Genomic DNA, 12,643 nt, shown 5'->3' on the forward strand with positions numbered 1-12,643 from the left:
CCACCTCAGCAGTCAATTTTAAAACACTTCTTGTCATTTTCACATATTCTTGTAGGCCTACGCCTACCCCAGACAATTGTCTTGATTTAATATTTAGATCTTTGATATTCATTTTAATCCCATTGAACTTCAATTTCCATTTGGACCATGTCAAAATTATTATTATTATTTTTCGAATATTGAAGAAATAAAAGAAAACACCCGATGCTAACGCACACGCACTTAAAATTGAGTTTGAAGTTGATGCGGCGTGAATGATAAAATACATATTATTTTATTATTTGATATGTATATGTATTTAACGTCTACTGTAGACGTTAAACGAGGCTAACGTTAAAATGACCTGTTTTAAAGTGAAATATCCATAGAATTTCATAAAATAATGTTTATTTGTTTTTATTTTGAAGTTTCTGAGCGGATGTTCTGGTTTTCTTCTGATTTTTTAAACCATGGATGAGATTGACGGAGTACACAAACTTTGGTTCCACTTTCGCAGCCATGCTGCTGGGGGTTGTGACGGCTTATCTTGCAATTTAAACATTTCGGGTTTAGTCAGCAAGCAGTATATCTGACGTGACGTGTCGCATTGTTGGATTGGAAAGGTACGTTGATATAGGAATATGAATATAGTGCACTTTCAAATTTTAGCGTGCCTACCAAACTATTAACAACCCCAGCCTCGGTGATCGTTGTGTAGCGTTAGCACTGGGAGGGTATGTTATCGAAACAGGTAGTGGGGCAGTGGTTAGTTATTTACCTATCATCTTATGGCAATGTTGGGTTCTGTTCCAGATATCGAATTTAGCTACATATGAGATAAAATATTCGTTAACAAGATGGAGGAGCTAGCTAACATGTCGATTAGCTTGTTATTTCCACATTCCATATTACTTATGTAGTGTAACTGAGCATATTCGCAATGTTGCAGATATAAAACGACGTAGGGGATATTAGATAAATCATACTAATGTTGTTTACTTGTATTATGACAATGCAAGCATAGCATGTAGGATATAGACTGTGCAATTAATGTAATGTTAATTATTTAAACTGAAACAGGTGGGGAACCCTGGGTAAAGAGGATGGATGGAGTCCCTTGCAATTGGAGCACTGCAGGCACACCAGAGTCGTTCAGTCGCTCTAGGCCAGACAAAGCAGACACCTTGTCCAAACTGGCCAAACTGGTAGCACGGGCTGAACCCCATCGACAGCACACACTGAACCAGAGTGAACTGCACAGACCCCAGCCACTCCTGGTCCCCTCGTGTGTTTGTCCAGAGTGTGACAAGGGATTCCCTGACACGAGGGAGCTCTTGCTCCATCAAGAGATAAAACATGCTTTACCCAAACCTCACCAATGTCTGTCCTGTGGGAAAGAGTTCTTGCTCCTGTCTTCCTTACAACTGCACAAATGTCCACACGAATCCTTTGCCTGTAAGCTGTGTCTAGGACAACCCCGACTTGGTGTTCCGTGCCCTGCCTGTATGGCTGGGACCTCAGAAACCACCAGTCACCACCAGGACAAGTCGCCTCACCGCCAGCCTCTCCTCCATGACAGCAGCCCCTATGCCTGCGCCCCGTGTGGGAGAGGCTTCAGTCAGAAGCAGGCTCTGCTGTACCATCAGCAGGCTGGTTGTAGTGAGCCGTCGTCCCCTGTATTGGACATCAGCTGCCCTCCAGCGGACTCTCCCCCGTCGTTGTCTGAGCCGGGGTCGCCTCCCTCCGACTCCTCAGATGCCCGTCCGGGGCCAAGCACAGAGGGAGATTTTCCGTGTCAAATCTGCTCTAGGACATTCAGCAGAGCGGCTGGACTCGGTGTCCATCAGGCGTCCATGCATCGGGAGGAGTTTCAATTGGCTCGAGAGGCTCGAGAGGCGGCTCGAGAGGCGGCTCGAGAAAAGAAAATCGATCGGAGGTTTGGTAGTCCACCTCGCAGGCCAGTCGGCAGGCCGCGTCTTAGGCCGGTTGGCAGCCCGCCTGGTAGGTCAATTGGCAGGCCATCCAAACGGAAGCTACTGAGCTGTCGTTCCTGTGACATGGTGTTCAATAACACCGCCAAGCTGTACTTGCACAGGAAAGAGCAACACAGCAGGGAGAAGACTGTTTGCAAAGACCCAAGACCAATCATCCCCAAACGTAGGAAGGGGGAGACCTACCCATGTCGGGTCTGTGGAAGAGTCTTCCTCCATCATCTGTCATTCATGACACATTGCAAAAAGCACGCCCCCTCCGTCGTCACTGTCACCCCGGGACAGAATGCCACCAAAGACTCAAAGCTGCCAGAAAAGAAACCAAAAAAACTCCAAAATGGCCTAAGAAGTAGCAACACTGTTGGGACTGGCTCAGGGAGTCCTGGCATGAAAAGAGCCAGGCTAGAAGAGCAGTCCAATCATTCAGGGAGACCCAGGAAAGTGCCTGAAGTTGAGGAGGAGGTGGATGGGGAGTTCCCATGTCCATCCTGCGCTGAGGTGTTCTCTTGCCAGTCAGGGCTGAAGGACCACGTGGAGCTCCACCAGTCCTCTGTCCGGAGAAGGCAGTGCAGTGTGTGTACCCAGGACATGGCCTTCTCCAAAGGGCCTGGATCTAGGAGGCGGAGGCTGTACCATTGTTTGCCCTGTCAGCAGGCTTTTACAGCGCTGGACACTTTCCTAGAACACTGCCAGGACCATCTCCGAATAAAGGTGGAGGAAGACAGCATCACTGAAGCATATTATGGCAACAAAAACTAAGATCCCCATATTTAACAGCAAATATGTAAATAACCCTGGGCAGTGCTGTGCTGTCTGCTGGTTGTATCAAGAATCATCAACCCTGTAGTCTGTAAATAGATCAAATAACCCAGCACCAGGATTATAGACCCTGGCTTTATTTTGAAAAAGTGAATAATGCATTTTCAAACATGGTGAAATGGGGAGAGAAACGCATTATTTGCTTTTTCAAGTCTTCAAAGACAGTTCTGTACTCCTGGTCTGCATATGATTATTTGACTCTTCCCAGTTCCCGTATAACTTCATCAGCATAATGTATCTTGCCTTACTGAGGGAACAGAAAGGAAATTTATGAAGGAATCTGGGCAAAACTGATTAACCTATTTTGAATGGCCTCTACGGGTGCAACAGTTAATACAACTAATTGGTTTAATTGATTCAAAATGGTAAATAGCCGAGTTTGTAGATCAGATGTTTTTGCTATGTATGAGTTATACTGTTTGACAAATGACTGTGAAAATGTTTTTGTTTATTTGTTGATCTAAGTAAACTTGCTTCTCAATTATTCTAAAAAGTAATCAATAGAATAATGACTAAGAAGATAATCAATAGTTGCTGCCCTAATGGCCTCTGGTATAGCTTTAGTTTCACTGTTGGTTGAATGTAATTCTGTAGGATCACATCAAGTAGCAAACAAAGGTTACTTCAATAAGTAATAGTATACATGGCAAATTCAGTCAGCCCAACTAAATCAACTGGTTAGCTAAGTATAGGATTTAAGTGGTTAATGTACAGTACCAATTTACAACTTTTAAGGGCCACAATGCTTTTACAACATTTTGGGCTAGCCAATGTAGTTCAACAATGACTTTGCACATACCTTATTACCTTCCCTCCCTCTCTAGGGAAAAGTGTGTTTGGCACAACCCTAGTGATTACTGACTGATGAAGCCAGTGCAGTGACATGCCTATTTTACAAAAGGATATATCTAATGCTTTGGTTAAACATGCTCAGTTGTTGAGTTCCATCCATTCCTCCATCCATGATAGTTTTGTAATTGTTATTTGTTAACTTAGATCGGCATATCTTGTTATAGTTGTTCATTAGAAATGAGAGAATGCATTAAAAGTGCATTTGCAACTTTGGTCTAGAATTCATACATTGACATGTTTTCTTCACCTTACTAAGATTCTTGCATAATAACAAACTGCTGTAATGGATGAGATTGGGTAAAGATACTTTTTTCGTTGGCCTTTTGATTTGTGTGATTCGGAAATATTTTCTAACTATGCAAATAGATGCAGTAATGGCAACCCTCCAGTATGTGTGATCATACTTGAGCTATGGTGAATGACCCAGGGGGCAGGATCACATGGACATAGACAGTACTCGACTACTCGTACACAGTATGCACAGTCTCTTGCTATGTGCTTGACTTGAGATCCTGTACATAAATAGAGCCCCACACCATTATTGCTGTTCCATAGCCTAAGTTTACAATTGTTGTTTAGTATCTTTTCATTTCAAAGGATTGGCATGATTGTTCATGTATTATCTGCTACTGTGTTAAAAATGACCCTGTGAAACATTTATTTTTTTGAAGCTTTCACTTTTGAAATTCTCTTTTTGTAAATTAGTTTTTAGAGTGCCTCATTAAAATTGTTATCTCGTATTAGGTGTTTGTTCATTTCACTGACCCTACAGCTATAATGCAATTAATTGTTTTGCATTGAAAGGCAATTTTCATCCTTCTGTATTGCCATTTTAATAATTCTTAATTTTCATAAAGTTGATTAACATACACATGACATTAATAATCATGTATTATTAAAAAGCAGATAACTGGTCCCAACCATAGGGTCCCAAAATGTTTTATAAACCGCGAATATTCTTTCTCCTCCTGGTCAGAAGGTGACGCTGTGCACAGAGTGACATCGCTATTGGCTACAAAGGAATGATTAGGTCTCTTCTGGTTCCGGTACTACGACGCATGCTTTACGCGGTTTTGTGAAACGAATACATTACGAATTGTCCTGTGTTTAAATCACAGATTAAGTAAAAATGAGCAAAGCACACCCACCAGAGCTGAAGAAGTAAGTTATTAACCGTGTTATACATTTCCTTCATTTGCTTATTTTCCTCATACATAGCCTGTATTGCCTGTATTATGTGATTGAACTAACATTGTTAGCTAGCTCATCGATATAGCTAGCTAGCCTACGAGGAAGACATGGATCTCTTGATGTTACAACTACACGCTGCAACTCTTGTGTTTATTGTTTCAGATTCATGGACAAGAAGCTTTCGTGTAAGTACAAATAATTAAATGAAACATTTCTGGCTGGATCAACACGCTTGACTGCTTTTACTCCTTTGTGGATGTTGGATGAAGTCGTCAGCGTCAGTTTTGCTGGTCGGAAGTTGCAATTTTAATTTCCAAATCCACGTTGAATATAGCTGTAACTTGTCTGGCCGTTATGCTGGTGTTTTAGTTAAGCAATACACGTAAACCATAATACATGTGGGATGTGACGTCTCTAAATGTGTTGTCCTGGCATTAGTTTGACTATAGCCCCAATATGTTCACTCAGTCCCTACGCTCATTGCCTCATTCTGTAGCTCCCAAGTCGGAGCTCGGAGCTACAGAATGAGCAAACATATTGGGGCTATAGGTTTGCAGGAATAGAATAGTGTTGTGTACAATATAGAAACGGAACATTACGTGACGTCACCTCATTGAAAGTAATAGCGAAAACCTCACAAGATGGCGCCACCTGTCCATTGAGTCGTTTATTTATAATGTATAATTTCTATGTTGGTCAATAATGAAAAGCGGATCCACGTTTGATATCATACCCTACCTGTATGTTTTGAGTTGGCCAAGTGACAAGTCACAGTGAAGCTTAAATGATATGGATTATGTTCCATTCCTCTCTTCTCTTCACTGTATGTACCTTAGTCCAGCACCAGACAGGAACTGGATGTGCGCTAGCCACCTACCTTTTTATACTGTGTATTCCATAACCACATTTTTGTAGTCCTATGTAGGGATTGAATCATGCTTTTGTTTTGTCTCAAAACTATTGCTTATAAAAATGAATATAAAGCAGTTTGAACCAAGCAACTACACATTGTTTTGTCTTTGATATCCCTTAGTGAAGCTGAATGGAGGCAGGCATGTTCAGGGCATTCTACGAGGGTTTGACCCATTTATGAACCTGGTGATGGATGACTGTCTGGAGATGGGACCAGGAGGAAACCAGAACACCATTGGCATGGTGGTCAGTAGCTCTTAATATCCACTGTTGTCAACATTGCCATGTCTAGTTGGTCTTTAATTCACACTCATTCCAGATTTAGAGTTATTTACAGTCACCCCAGGATTACCATATGTGGGTGCTACAGTGCTGATTATATCAAATAATAATCATGTTCGTTACTTATACCCCAGCTGTGTGATATTACCTACTTTTCAGGTATTACATGGACATAGCCGCAAGCACTTTGGATGCTATCTGAATTTATGTTGCATAAATACCCTCCATTGACAGCCCATTCACACAAAAGTCCTATCTGATCGTATTATATGGCGATAAACTCACTAATATTGCATCTGTACGCACAGCTTGGACTTTCCTCTTTGTCTCTGTCAAAACTTTGTTTGAAACTTTCTGTCAAACTTTGCAGTCATTATTTCGTCTGTGTTCAAGTTAGGAAAGATTTGTAATTCACTCCACATCCTGCATTATGTGCAATTTTGAAACGGGTCGTTTCATTCTTTAAAATACAGTCTTCAGGTGTAATATTTGTTTGGAGGAGGAAGGAAAGTGAAGCTTGTGAGAAAATGGAGATTTCTAGTAAATGTTTATTGCCATAATTTCAAATTAATATGAAAATGGATTTCAGTAGCTGACCCCAAATCACAGCAATTCATTAGTCACAACGCTACAGCTTGTAATTACGCCATGCTGATTTCCGACACGAGAGGGCATGGGTGTGATCTATGTATATACTATGTAATAGACAAAAGGTAGTCCTATCATAGCCATTGATGATATGCACACGGCTGCCATCTTGCCAGCAAGGTGCTACCTAGGTGCAACTTCCCATAGACAGCCCATTCATCCTAACAGAAAAGTCCTATTTAATTGTATTAAATAACGTCAAACTCGCCAACCATGCAGCTGTACGAAAAGCTTAAATTATCATCTTACTATGTGTTTTTTCATAAGAATCCAACGTAGACATGTTATGAGCTACTTCCTGTCAAGAAATTCCTTGCAGATGATTATTTTTCCAAGTGTCAGAGTTTGGAAGCGCTCGTTATCCGTAAAGCAACCTCCTGCTGCCTCCTGCATTATGTGCAAATTCAAAACGGGGGGTACACATGGGCTGTTGAGTGATGGTTAACTCAACTTGGGACTGGGCTAATTGTGTGTGTGTGTGTGTGGGGGCTGGAATTGATCATCTGTTCTGGTTTCCTGCAGGTCATCAGAGGAAATAGCATCATCATGTTGGAGGCCTTGGAGAGAGTATGAGAGATGATGCTACCTACCGGAGGATACAATAATTTGACAACTTTTGCCCATCTGCTATTTTCATTTTTGTTGCTTTATTATGTGACGGATTAAGTAATTTCTTTGGGTCATGGTCCTGTATGTGATTTTAATGAGGCAGGCATGTTTTGTTTGGATATGTTGACACATTTTGTGAAATCTTGTGAATAAACTGATGTTTTTCTGTATCATGTTGTCCATTTAGACCTCTAATATTGAATTATGTGAGCTGTCTGACACTGGCATTTGCTGAAGATGAATGGAAAGGCAATAATCAGCTTTAAAACATAATGGCAGCATTAGTTTCCATCCAGGACTATTTCCATCCTGGGAAAATATCAATCATTTGTTCATTGTCACGCCAACGGATGATGACTGCATGATGTCACATACCGCATATAAACTGGTGCAGAACATTAGAAAGCGCTATATTCAAGGATGTTATTTGACTGACCTGGGACTAAAGGGAGGATTCGACCCATAATATCCAGCTGAGCTACCCAAATTAGTTAATCTACCTAAAATCATACCCATAGGGCATAGGCTCTCTGAGGATCTTAATTTAAGACACCACGCTTAAGGCTCAGAGAATCTTTGCATATACAGACCTCCCACAGAGATCCTGTAGGCCACAGTTCATGGTCATTTGAATAGTGGGGTTAGGATGACATTTGAATTTGTAAATGTCAGCATTGAAATGTTCAAACTATAATTTAACGAGGTGTATATCCGGTATAAAAGAAGCCCTTTAGAGGGCGCCAGCTGACAACTCTTTTTTATACTAGAGGAAGCTTTTATTCTGACATCGCACTGACATCATCTGTTAATTGCTTACGTAGAGTCGTGCTCCTTTGACGCCTTGACGGTATGTGGAAAGTAGCAATGTCGGATGAGGTTGGAAAGGCTCTGCAGTCCGTGGTGGACAGGGTGAATCAGGCGGCGGCACGTCGATCGAAGGTAAAAGTTGCCCACCTGACTTCTTTACGAGCTGTGTATAAACTTGAGAATTGGAGGGTTTGTGAAGTCGTGTCAAGAGAAGCACGTCTCGTTATGTAAGGTTTCCAAACATCAACCTTTGGATGGACTGGCTGCTGGTGCTAGCATGCTTAACACTAGTACAACATTAATTGCACACGCACAGTGTCCAAGTCTCGTATTCGTGCAATGCACAGTGACAGCACTGGCATTTCAGGCCCATCATCAATCACCATTATGCACGCTTGCTTGTCTTGATCACGGTTTTTGCACAATCTCCCACCTCTGACTCAACACTGGTCTGTACGATGTACATAATGAATACACTAGTTCTGGTCCATAGCTTTAATGCCTTCAAAGCATTAGAGCTATGTCTATGGAATTGATTGAAGTATTTATTAACAGTTTGCAGAATTACAGTACATTTCAAGCACAACTCAATACAATAAACTTAACTGTGAGTGGACTTCAAAGCATTAGAGCTATGACTATGGAACAGAGCTAATAATACACACATAAATAAACTAGCCCTGAAACATGACTTACCAGCGTCAACCATGGCTATAAACATGATTGCTATAATATCTGTCATACTGTCAATTCTTTGCACAGTATCTTTTTTAAATGCCATAGTCTACAGGAAAGTGTTTTACAAGCTGACAGTGTTGACCATTGAGGTGTAATTTGGACCACTACATTACAAAGGATAATACACCTCACCATTAATTAAGCAATCTTCATAATATTTTTCTAGTGCTTTTCAAACGTTTTAATTTCAAGGACCCTGGCTAAAACTCAAGTTTACAAGATGGAACTAAATTAATTTGTACCCTCTCCGAGTAACAGACCTTATTACAACGGCTTGATTTTGAACCCCACTCAGACAACTTCGACAACCATTGTTGTGCTAGACACATTGCCATTCTGTGATTGATGGTTTGCATGACCTTCTGACACAACTACTGACCTTATCATACTTGCACAGAGATGAATACGTTTTATTTAACATTAGGCCTACATCATATTTGTTCTCCCTCCCTCTTACCAGGCGTTGCCAGCCTTGGCGCCCCGCCTGGTAGCAGTCAGCAAGACAAAACCCCCAGAGATGGTTATAGAGGCCTACAGACAAGGACAGCGTAACTTTGGTGAAAACTATGTAAGTGGGAGAAAGGGCAAAAAAAAACCACTTCGCTTTTCCTACCGTGTGATATGTAATACAGAAATAACCCTGATATGTTTGATTTGCCTAATAAATACTTCCCTGTTTCCTCACACTAGGTAAATGAACTTGTGGACAAAGCATCAAATCCTGAGGTTGGTTGAAGTGTTAAACCCAGAAAGGTTTAAAATACATGTATTAGGGGGCACGGTGGCACAGTCTGTAGTGCTGTCGCATCACAGCTAAAATATCCTCGGGACGCTGTGGGTGCTGGCGGCGTGTTTCCTCCTCCGTGTCATCAGTGCCCATACCCGAGGCGGGGTTGGCGAAAGGGCCCTTCTGTGTGGAGTTTGCATGTTCTCGCCTTGTCTCACAAAAAACATGCAGTAATCCTGGTCTCTAAACTGCCTCCCCCTGGTCAGCCGGGGCGCCTGATGGAGGGGAAAGGAACTGGTTGGAATAACGTGTTCCTTCCACACGCTACGTCCAACCAGGGAAACTCCCCCCTGTCAGGTGTAAAGGAGCAACTTGGACACTCAGGCATGAAGGAAGCATGAGTTCAAGTCCGTTGCTCTCCCCATGTCCCCCATATATGGGGACTAGGTTGGCGGAGGGTGTGTAGAGCCCAGGATCACATTAGATAATTGACACGGGTGTGAAAAATGGGTTACAAAATCGTGGGATAAACATTATTTAAAAAGAAGAAAAAATGTATTGTATTATTATATAGGCCTACACCCTTTTAATATAATTAATTTCTTCCCATTACAGATTCTACAATCTTGCCCAGATATTAAGTGGCATTTTATCGGAAATTTACAGAAGAATAATGTCAACAAACTACTGGGTGAGTGTTTGCTCATCTCCATTTGATTCCAGGATAATCTGACCTGTTCTCTTAAAATGTGTTCAGTAAACATGAATGTTTGTAGATGTACAGTTTTTTATTGATTGAATACTTTATTAGTCAGAATTGTAAATGGCAAAGAAAAAAAAAATCTTCTCGTTATTGGCCTCCTCCATCAGGTGTACCAAACCTTTTCATGGTGGAGACTGTGGACTCGGCGAAGCTAGCTGACAGGGTCAACAGCTCCTGGCAGAGAATCAGAGCAGCAAACACACAGAGGTTAAAGATCATGGTGCAGATCAACACCAGTGGAGAACAGAGTTAGTCTTTTCATTTGATCATGGTCACACAAGTGTCTTATCTGTCTCAGATATAAGGTGGATGTGGAATAATCGGCGCACACATGCAGTAATTATACGTACATTTGTGTGTTCCAGGTAAGCATGGCCTACCACCGAATGACACGACGAACACAGTTAAACACATACTGTCGCAGTGTACTGCCCTACACTTGGCTGGGCTAATGACGATTGGCCGCTCTGGCTATGACACCAGCGAAGGTCCTAATCCAGACTTTCAGGTATTGGACTTTTTTCTAAAAGGACTCCCAAGTGAAAATAAAATGTTATAACTGTACGTATTGCCGTATTATGCAGCGTAATCATTGTATTTATCTAACGAATGTGTAAATATTAATCCTATATAGATGCTTCTGAGCAGGAGACATGAGGTTTGCGACACTCTAAAGCTTCCTTTAGAGGAGATAGAACTCAGTATGGGGATGTCTAATGATTTCGAGCATGCGGTAAGTACCACTTATTCTGCCCCCTCTATTAGTGAGATTGACTAATGGCAAAAAATACACACCTAGTTACAACAGAAGATGTGAAAGGTCAATATTAAGTGCTTGCTATTCTCATAGCTCATTTAATGCAGAGTGTTACTGTCAAAACCATATGTTTTGCATGTTAAGCAAGACATTTTCCTTTTACTTACATTGTGCTTTGGCCTTTCTCTCATAGATCGAGGTGGGTGCTACCAGTGTGCGAGTGGGAAGTGTTATTTTTGGCAACAGAGATTATCCCAATAGTGCAGCGAACACACCCACCCCAAGCCCAGAGAAAAAGTCAAATGTCGTTTCAGAGGAGACGGCTAAGAAAATGGAGCTCCTCACCGTGTCTGAACACTGAAAAACTTTTTCTTTAAAGAAAAAACAACTCCACGAGTCCACATACACACAATGCACAGAGAAATTGCAGGAGCAGGAGGGTTTCTGCAAAGTAAAGTGGGGTTAGGATGACAAAATTGCGCATTATATTTTAATCCAATTTAGACCTGAGGGTGACTCTAAAAATCTCTTCCAAATCCTTCTGAAAAACACATGCTTGCTATATCAGTGCTGCTCAAATTGTTTTCAGGTCAAGGACCCAGAACGTTGTGTTCCAGGGACCCCAGAAACAAAGATTTGAGTTGTAAATGTTCTCTTTAAATATAAATTTTCATGATTAAAAAAGCAGATCTACAAGCTCACAGCGCGGCACGCTATGACCATGTATATCTACTATCTTTGAATAGCCAACCAATGTGCTGTAATATAACTCTAAAATGACACTCCGTCTCGGTTTTAATGGGTTAAAATAATCCTTTAAATATATTTGGATAATTTGTTTTTGTTTGTTGTGTACGGTACTTGTTTTTTAAATCTTTTAAAAAAGTATCCGCACAGCAAACTACGGGTATTAATTTAACTGAGAATAAAAATGGGTCTGTAAAAGTAAACTTTCAGACTCTAGTTGAATTAAAACTCAGGACTTAGCTGTGTAGATACAGTATGATTAAACCTGCAGTGTTCCATCATGATCAGAGGACCTATCTTTATATAGTTAACACGTCAACAGCAGGGATATTGACTACCACACTATTCTCATGTACAGTATCAATACATCAGTCAATAAAGTTCATGTGTTAATTTCATGGCAGAAAACCTTAGTGTCTTGAACTAATAACTGTAAGGAAGTGAATTAATTTGATGTGATTTTGTACCTAACTCCTCATTTACAAGCCAAGATGTGACACTGCTGAAATGTGCTCGATTGTGTGCCGTGGCCCATGACACTGGCGATTTCGTGCAGGTAAATATTCCAGGAGGGAATATTTCAAAAAAGAAAATCTTGATTGAATAAAATGTATTTCTCCCTTTATGACGACACATTGTATTGTGAGTCAATGAAATGGTTTTGTATGGTGTGTGTGTGTGTGTGGTCAAATTTCTATTCTTGATATTAACAAGGCATTTAGCGTTTTTAGTGTGAGCTGTGTTGGAACGCCGATGAATGAGCCGAGGGGAGTTTAGTACACCTATGCAATACATTTTGTTTCCTAATAGCCTACTTTCCA

At 41.1% G+C, this 12,643-nt stretch overlaps 3 protein-coding genes across 3 annotated transcripts; all 3 read left to right on the forward strand.

Moving 5' to 3' along the window:
* The first annotated feature begins 466 nt into the window (after positions 1-466).
* Positions 467-4,373, forward strand: LOC308315259 (uncharacterized protein). Its single transcript, XM_080763141.1, has 2 exons — positions 467-602; positions 1,060-4,373. The coding sequence occupies exon 2, from the start codon at positions 1,083-1,085 to the stop codon at positions 2,727-2,729; it is 1,647 nt and encodes a 548-aa protein (XP_080619267.1). The 5' UTR covers positions 467-602; positions 1,060-1,082; the 3' UTR covers positions 2,730-4,373.
* A 288-nt stretch (positions 4,374-4,661) lies between these two features.
* snrpg (small nuclear ribonucleoprotein polypeptide G) lies at positions 4,662-7,453 on the forward strand. The gene is made up of 4 exons (XM_080763322.1): positions 4,662-4,802; positions 4,995-5,017; positions 5,866-5,990; positions 7,197-7,453. Exons 1-4 carry the CDS (start codon positions 4,771-4,773, stop codon positions 7,245-7,247), a joined length of 231 nt encoding a protein of 76 aa, XP_080619448.1. The 5' UTR covers positions 4,662-4,770; the 3' UTR covers positions 7,248-7,453.
* A 668-nt stretch (positions 7,454-8,121) lies between these two features.
* Positions 8,122-12,455, forward strand: plpbp (pyridoxal phosphate binding protein). Its single transcript, XM_080764463.1, has 8 exons — positions 8,122-8,222; positions 9,289-9,396; positions 9,519-9,554; positions 10,171-10,246; positions 10,426-10,566; positions 10,684-10,826; positions 10,953-11,051; positions 11,269-12,455. Exons 1-8 carry the CDS (start codon positions 8,133-8,135, stop codon positions 11,434-11,436), a joined length of 861 nt encoding a protein of 286 aa, XP_080620589.1. The 5' UTR covers positions 8,122-8,132; the 3' UTR covers positions 11,437-12,455.
* The last annotated feature ends 188 nt before the right edge of the window (positions 12,456-12,643 follow it).

The sequence above is a fragment of the Protomyctophum bolini genome (genome assembly GCF_963924005.1).
Source record: "Protomyctophum bolini genome assembly, chromosome: 5".
Lineage (NCBI taxonomy): Eukaryota > Metazoa > Chordata > Actinopteri > Myctophiformes > Myctophidae > Protomyctophum > Protomyctophum bolini.

What these genes read in the sequence shown, in the direction of transcription:
- LOC308315259 (XM_080763141.1), top strand. Translation starts at nt 1,083, where the DNA reads ATGGATGGAGTCCCTTGCAATTGGAGCACTGCAGGCACACCAGAGTCG.
- snrpg (XM_080763322.1), top strand. Translation starts at nt 4,771, where the DNA reads ATGAGCAAAGCACACCCACCAGAGCTGAAGAA. An exon ending in CATGGACAAGAAGCTTTCGT is followed by an intron (nt 5,018 to 5,865) that starts GTAAGTACAAAT and finishes GATATCCCTTAG; the next exon opens with TGAAGCTGAATGGAGGCAGG. An exon ending in AGAACACCATTGGCATGGTG is followed by an intron (nt 5,991 to 7,196) that starts GTCAGTAGCTCT and finishes GGTTTCCTGCAG; the next exon opens with GTCATCAGAGGAAATAGCAT.
- plpbp (XM_080764463.1), top strand. Translation starts at nt 8,133, where the DNA reads ATGTGGAAAGTAGCAATGTCGGATGAGGTTGGAAAGGCTCTGCAGTCC. An exon ending in CGGCGGCACGTCGATCGAAG is followed by an intron (nt 8,223 to 9,288) that starts GTAAAAGTTGCC and finishes CCCTCTTACCAG; the next exon opens with GCGTTGCCAGCCTTGGCGCC. An exon ending in CTAATGATTTCGAGCATGCG is followed by an intron (nt 11,052 to 11,268) that starts GTAAGTACCACT and finishes TTTCTCTCATAG; the next exon opens with ATCGAGGTGGGTGCTACCAG.